Raw genomic sequence first — 7,967 nt, forward strand, 5'->3', positions numbered from 1 at the left:
GCAATTCAGGATGGCCGAGCGGTGTTCCGATCCGAACCGCTGTCATCCTGTCAGTTTTTGGATGACAGCGGCTCTGTGTAGCGTGACCGAGTGGGGGATCGTTAAATATCATTGATATTTAACGATCCCTTTCCCCAAAGCTTTCCCCATTTCCTGTCCATCCCTTCCCTGTGTTTCCTAGTAATGGACCTGCGCACACTAAACTCTGTCATACTCTGTCATATCGTTAAATATCATTGATATTTAACGATCCCTCTGTGCAGAGCAAACACCGGAGTGATCGTCTGATCACATTCTTAAAACAATGCACCTCTGATAAAAATGCATAGTTTTCTTAATAGTGGGTATGCCTCTGCTCCTTAATGGTCAAGTGTAGGCATGTGGATGTGCCAGCACATACCTGCAGCAGCATTATTTACTCTCTGCTATGCCAAAATGCTAATACTTAAAAGTAATATCAGAGGATGCCACTACCTCATGGCCCAACACATTCCTTTTGTCCCTTATTGGCCAATAGGAATCTATGTGAGGTGTAAGAGAGCAGGCAAGTGCTGGACCATTGCCCATTCAGAACATCGCAGCATTTGACTCCTAGGTGCCTGCACTTTGTACCTGTTATCAGCTTTAGCTTTAACACTTTAACTGAAGGTGACTTAGGGAAGAAATTAAGTCTTGTTAGTTCTCACATTGGCACTGAAACCAGGGCCATCTTTACCGCAGGGGCCCCATAACTTACAGGGGCCCAAAGCAGCTGTCCCTTTCACCCAGAGCTGCAGGCAGGAGAGCAGTGGCACCGCTGGTGGCAGGGGGGGCCCAGTGAGATTCGGGCCTGCCCCACCCCCTTGGAGGAGTCACAGCACTTTACATTTTTAAATAGATTTGGCTTCTGTAAGGTCCGGCGCTTGCTGGGGACCTCACAGGAGCCTTCCACAGTGGCAACTTTTTACAGTGCCAACCTGTACATCGGCCCTGCTGGGACCTTCCACTTCTGCCCTGCTGCGATCCTCCAGTCTGCCCCTGCTGAGACCCTCTGCATCTGCCCCTGATGAGACCCTTTTCCCCTGCTGAGACCCTTTGCATCTGTTACTGCTGAGATCCTCCACATTGGCACCTGCTGCGATCCTCCACATCTGCCCCTGCTGCAATCCTCCACATCTGCCCCTGCTGCAATCCTCCACATCTGCCCCTGCTGCAATCTGCCACACCTGCCCCTGTGTGCTCCTCCTCAGCAGAGCGGCAGCACAGTGTATGTAGCAAACTTATATACTATTCTGCATTGCTGTATAATGTATTGCTGGGATTTGTACTCCTATATAGCTGGTGCCATTCTGCATTGCTGTATAATGTGTTGCTGAGGTTTGCAGTCCTCTATAGTTGGTGATATTCTGCATTACTGTATATTTTATTGCTGGGATTTGTAGCTCTCTATAGCCAGTGCTATTCTGCATTGCTATATAATGTGTTGCTGAGATCTTTAGTCCCTCTACAGCAGTGGTTCTCAAACTTTCTAGGGCCGGGACCCCTTGGTAACATTTGCCAAGTTGTGGTGACCCCGAAAGGTAAAATTTAGGGATAACGCGGCTGCTGCAGCGACATCTGGAGGCGTGGCAGGAGAACTGACACTGCTGCGCTAGGAGAGAGCTGAGGAGGACTCTCACCTTGCACAGCGACCCACAGGTTGAGAACCACTGCTCTACAGCATGGAGTCAGTGGCAGAACTACCAGGGTCCCAGAAGTTGCAGCTGTAATTGGGCCCTGGTGCTCCACCACTGTCTTAAAATCATTAGTCTGTATTGTTATAGAAAAACTGTCACATGACACTACAAAAAAGTATCAGTAATTGGTATCGATGAGTATGTGAGGGAAAATATCGGTAATTAAGAAATAATGTCACCAGCACACCATTGTGGTAATTAAGCAATAGTCCGTTTAATGGCACATTGCCATTCAATGCAAGCGCTTTCGGGCCCCAGGGGGTCCTCTTCATCAGATTCTGAGCCTGATGAAGGGGACCCCCTGAGGCCCCGAAAGCGCTTGCATTGAATGGCAATGTGTCATAAAACAGACTATTGCTTAATTTCCACTATGGTGTGCTGGTGACATTATTTCTTCATTTGTACTATTCACGGTGCCGTCCGTGGTCACTACAAGCACCCACCTGTCTGCACGGGTCTTTTGGATGTTCCGGTAAGGAGTGCAGTAAGACCTCTGGTTCTAAATATCGGAAAATATCGGTACTCGTACTCAGTCTGGTATGGTATCGGTGCATCCCTAAAATATAGATAGAGAGAGATACACACATACATATATTATTTTTATTTTTTAGTTTCTTTTTGCGGGAAGGTGATATAGATGGATACAGGGGTCTGGGGGGTTGTGGGGGCCCTTTAGCAAAATCTTTCCCAGGGTCCGATTAATATTAACCCCTTCATGACTGAGGCCCTTTTTTCCATTTTTGCACCCATGTTATATTCCACATTTTAGGCCTGAAAATGACGTAAAACCCCCCAACATTATATATTTTCTGAATGCCAAGACCCTATAGAATAAAATGGTGGTAGTTGAAAATGTTTATGTTGCGCAATATTAGCACAACTCCTTATTGTACCCCAAGAACCCCAAAAAGTCAATAAAAGACACTTTAAAAGCCCCCACAGGTCATCAATTTAGAGATACCCCAAAATACTGGCCCTAGAATTATTGCTCTCAAGGCCCAGACTGAAACCTAGGTATAGACTACCACAGTAAAGTATTAGGTGGAGATCCCCAGTATGTAGTACACATTTAATGACATAATTTACTTTTGTCTTGCAGGCATTTGCTTTCTTTGCACTGGGGATGCTGTTTTCCTTAGTAAGTATTCCTTTAGTGATCTATGACTGGGCTCATGGAGGAGACAAATAAAATGGAAACTAAGTACGACTACACAGTGGCTGCTTACCTCCATCACCACAGTCAAAGGCACAAAAATTTCAGGAGGGGAAAGCCTACACACATTATAGTCTATGTTTCTAAATTCACAATTTATATTTTTCAATCCATCAGATTTCCTGTCTTTTTTTTTAATCTATTACATTTATTCTACTCCTGGAGAGTTCTTATGTATTTTACTTTAACTTACATTGTTGTGAATCACTGCAGTGTATCCCACCATTATCATTGCTGTTGTTACCCAAATTGAAATGAATTAACACTGTCTCTTCATTCATGAATTGCACCCTTGTTAGCAGAACAAGTTTGCCACACCTTTTTTATTTTTACATGTTTCTACTTGGAGTGGTCCCATTTACCATTTTTTTGGAAACCCCTAAAACAGTGAGATTGCATTTAGAATACCTTTGGGGTAAATCTGCCATGAATCTATGTGATATACTGAATACTGTGTATACAGATATATATATATATATATACTGTTCCCTGGCTAATCTATCCATCTTATACTAATATAAGAACATGATTGTTCTTATTGTTTGCATTGTATGACCAATGAAGGGTGTCTTATGTGTCTCTACCTCAGATTAATGACACCTAGGGATATTTTTTCTCACAAAGGAAAAATAGCTTCCAGCAGCTTTGATTTTACATTTACAAGAATTTGCTGAATAGCTCCATGTATTTCTTTATTTTAAATGTTTACGGATACGCTGACCAGGAATTGTGTGCTTACCTGGAAGTAACTATAGATACTGCATTTGTTTGTTTTTTAATGCTAGATGTACAATGCTGCTATGTTTGTTTAGTATTGAATGTTATTGACAGTTCCTGTTCTTGTGTCAATGCATTACCTGGCTATACTCTTGCAATTCCTTATCTTGCTATAAGTACTTTGTATTTTTTTCTTATTTTTAATAGGTTTTTTGTTTGTTGGAAGTTATTTAAGTGTATTTATTAACAAAAGAACAACAGCGCATATTTTTTAAATGATGTACCAGGCTTTATGAAATTAGCAAAGCACAGTTTGGCATAGTCTGCTAATCAGGCAGTAAAGCACTCTATAACCATTAGCTGCCAGTTGCATCAGTATTTGGGAATGCAGCACTTATCAAACAACACAAATTTAGCAGATAGGCAAAGAAAGTGCAGATCTAAATTCTGATGTGGTTTGTTATAGTATGCTTATTGCTGAGCACAATACAGCTTTGCCAACCTGATTGTGGTACAGGCTTAGAGAATAAGGGCCTCCATACATGGCCCAATATTTGCAAGTATTTTTGGAAATTGCTTGCAACAATCAGACAAGTATGAGTTAATCCCAAACCAAACTTAGCACTTGGAAGCCCTGGAATTGCCCAGCACTGCACTTCCCAATGTGCTGGAAATCTCAGTGATTGTTTGCTTTTTTAAACTGAATTGCAAGGCGAGAAGAATAAGGAAGAAGAATTATGATGGTCTTAGCAGGACAGCGATCTGGATGAGCATGGACAGATCTCTTACTACATGTTCTCTGTGAGAAATCTGCCCTTCATGGCTGGCCTAATTAACGCAGGCATTAGGAGGACAATACTTCAGTCAATTTGATATATACTTATGTCAAAGATTAAAGGGAAGAGAGAGAAAAAAATTGGAAAACCATATAAAAGAGAATGATTGGAAGAACACATTGTTGCGTGATTATGCTGCGTGATTATGCTGCTCTGTAATCACTGGGACATTAACTAAACAAGAGCTCCTTCATTGTATGGATGAAAAGCCTCTCCATGTATGCCCGGCATAAGTGATTATTTCAACTAAATTAGTAGGGAAAATAACTGTTAATAAGTTCTTTTAGACTAAACCTCTACATGTTTAACTAAGGTGTGTAGAGGAGTATGGAAGCAGCGTGGTAAAGTAGACACAGATGTTGGGTGTTTGTGCGCGTGCATTGTATTACTCTCAGAGGAAGCCACATGTTTAGTTTTCTAAGCTATAGTGTAGTGTCTAGTTGGTAAAAAATAGTGTTAGTAGTGTTGTTCTTTGTGACCACCTTTGCAGTTTATCCTTAAGCAAACTGCAATGCAAAACTGTATTTTTGTGAGGAGTGCAGCACATTTTGAGTGCACTTTTTTCATACTAAGCTGCAGCCAGGCCCTGTAGCTTTTGCATATATTACCTAGCTTGTTACATGTTTAAATGTATTGTTTTTCTTTTTTCATGATGATAAATAGATTACTGTTCTGATGTGAAAAATGACCGTCATGTTACATGTCAAATTTGAATTCTAAAATTGGTCTTTGCATATAAAAATAGCTGTCTCCTATTATATGTACAAAAATGAAATTTATACTGCCATAGTTTGACTGAAACAATAATAATAACGGCATGGTTAGATCAGTCATGTAAAGCACTGTACTGTAGGCTAAAATAAAAAAAAAGGATATGATCAGATCCATCATGTATTAGTCCTATAAAACATATCAGGCTAATGTGTGTCATTAATTCAATATTGTAGTTATATCAGATAAAATAGCCACCAGCAAGTGGGGATTCCTTATCACGCTACATAGTCGCACAACCTGAAAGTTATAACTCTATGCATTGGATATTCTTGGTTCAGAGTTGTTTGTTTATATGTATATATGCTGTAAATAGATAATATGCTATATATTTTTGCAATGGTTTATTTTTAGTTGTCAAGTTAGAATAAACATAAATGATCATATTTTGAGTATTTTCATAGATGTAGTCTTGTGTAGAATTTTGAAGTAAAACACGTCTTGTAGTCAACCTTAAGACACAAATAACTCTTACAATTTAACATGTATTGTATATGTAATGTCTTCTACATTGCCATCTATTACTGGACCCAAGGAAGGTGGTGCTTTGACTTTACTACAATAACATATTAGTGAATTATAATTTTTTCTAAACATTTTAAAATATGATTTGCCCACAATTACATATAATTTACAGATCATGGGCAGATCTTGATCCATCTTGTACCATTGTCATAACAGCACTGAGTAAAAGACAACACATGCACATTCCCTGTATGGGTTCAGTGGAACCCAGGACACAGTAATACATTCCTTTTATAGGGTTGAAAAATAACAATTCCAGATGAGCTCCATTTCCTGAACGGTGAAGGGACTCAATAGAAACAAACGAAAGAGACCACATATATGTGTAAGTAACATAAAAGGTTACAGGGACGCATATACTAGCCACTATACTAAGATGCAATAACAATATGCTATGTCCCTATCCCAGTACCACTTTTTAAAATATTTTATTAGGTTTTAGAAATACATACAGAGAAAAAAAATTAGACGAATACAATAAAGCAGACAAAATAAGTTAGGGTCCTTTTTAACCAGAGTAGATGACCAATTAAAAAAAATAGTTTCCTTTATATCAGAACGATACAATGTATGTAATAGTTAATAGATGACTTATACACTGTAGAATCACAATCAACCTGGACAAAATGGTGGCAACGCAATGTTAAGTTCATTGTGAAAGAACAGGCCAAAGAGCGTATTCACACCAATATGATTTTGCAAGACAACTGCATCTAAATGCCACATGGACATGATAGTTGCCTGTTTGTTCCACTTGTACTTTGCAAAAAAAAGTAGTGGCTGCTATCAGGAGATTGTATGACACTCAATCATAGCTGATGCTTCATCCATACTTTAAAACTGTGTGTTAATGATACATTGTGTGCAGAATAAAGCAAATTTTATCATTCCTTTTCTGTCTTTTTACCTGATGGTTTTTTTACTAAAAAATTAGCAGCCAAACAGATTTTAGCAGAACTCAAGGCAGATAAAAAAAGACACAAATGAAGCCAGCGCTGTGTTACTACAACCTTGCATTTATTTTTTAATGCAAGTAGTGTCAGTATCTGAATTTGACTCACCGTCAGCCTCTTGCAGTCATTGTCCTGCAGAGCTCAGACTGGGACAGGGAGGAGCAGCATAAGCAGCCAGTTAGCATGATAGCAGGACAGAGAAAAGTGACATATAAGTGAGTTCATTAGTCTACTGCTTTTTTCTTTTTACTGACCAGTCCCAGGGTGGGGAAGAGGAGAAGACCTGTAAGTGTTACTGAACTGCAGCAGAAAAAATAAGGTCTTCTGCTCTGCCAAACAGGACTGTGCTGTGTGATAGAGCTGTGTACAACTGAGGCATGGATAGACAGAAATACAAAACTTTTGTCAGGTGAAGCAGGTCCCTTATATGTACTGCATCTGTATATTTAGTTGTGTGCCTAGTTCAGCTTTAATCGTTCTCTAAAAAATGCAAGGGAGCTCTTGTTTAAACTTTGCACCAATGACTTGTGCTTTCAGCTGCCAGCATACAGTGTCCAATGTCGTTCAACACATCTTTAGAATATTTTTTGCAATTCCACAACGTTTTAGAAGATTTTCAGTGTTCAGTAATAAAGGGTGCCAAACCAAAAGGTGAAAGAGTCAAATCATTTAGAGGGCCATTTGGTTATAGTATATTTTGAGTCAAATATAATCCTTATCCCATTCTAAGCCCTGATGAAGGGCCCCCGAAACATGTTGGCTGTTTCTTCGATTGAATTGTGAACAATTAAAGGCACTTTTGGACTCTTTGGGTTTACCTCCCTTTATTTATGCACATTGATTCACTTCTGGTTACCCAACAAGGGAGGCCTATTTGTTTGGGAGCTGCCATTCCAGTCTCAGTGAACTAATTTGCAAACTTTCCTGCATCTGGACAACTGAGTGAGCACAGAAACCCCTATGCCTCCTAAGTGTGTTTCTTTAGGATTTTTGAGAACACTGGTGTGAACAAGCTACTTATCCTGTAAGCACAAATTAGCAGATCTCTACAAAATGACAGTTTAAGCATTACTATTTTTCTGGTGTGTAAAAATGCAGCACTAGCGACCAGTATTTATAATAATTAAATCATTCAGCGGAGATTTGTCTTTATGGGATATTCTGGTATTTGGAATCAATAAATACTTGAAGTATGCAATGTAAAACTAAGCACATGTTATGTAGTACACTGAAATAT

At 39.5% G+C, this 7,967-nt stretch overlaps 1 protein-coding gene across 1 annotated transcript in view; it reads left to right on the forward strand.

Annotated features, from left to right (window-relative positions):
• SLC38A1 (solute carrier family 38 member 1) overlaps positions 1-2,990 on the forward strand; it is a 61,236-nt gene extending 58,246 nt beyond the window's left edge. The window contains exon 16 of the mRNA XM_018559486.1: positions 2,815-2,990. Coding sequence (XP_018414988.1) covers positions 2,815-2,904 — 90 coding nt within the window. The 3' untranslated portion in view covers positions 2,905-2,990. The remainder of the gene's footprint in view (positions 1-2,814) is intronic.
• The last annotated feature ends 4,977 nt before the right edge of the window (positions 2,991-7,967 follow it).

Source organism: Nanorana parkeri, unplaced genomic scaffold (genome assembly GCF_000935625.1).
Source record: "Nanorana parkeri isolate BGI_ZX_2015 unplaced genomic scaffold, ASM93562v1 scaffold399, whole genome shotgun sequence".
Lineage (NCBI taxonomy): Eukaryota > Metazoa > Chordata > Amphibia > Anura > Dicroglossidae > Nanorana > Nanorana parkeri.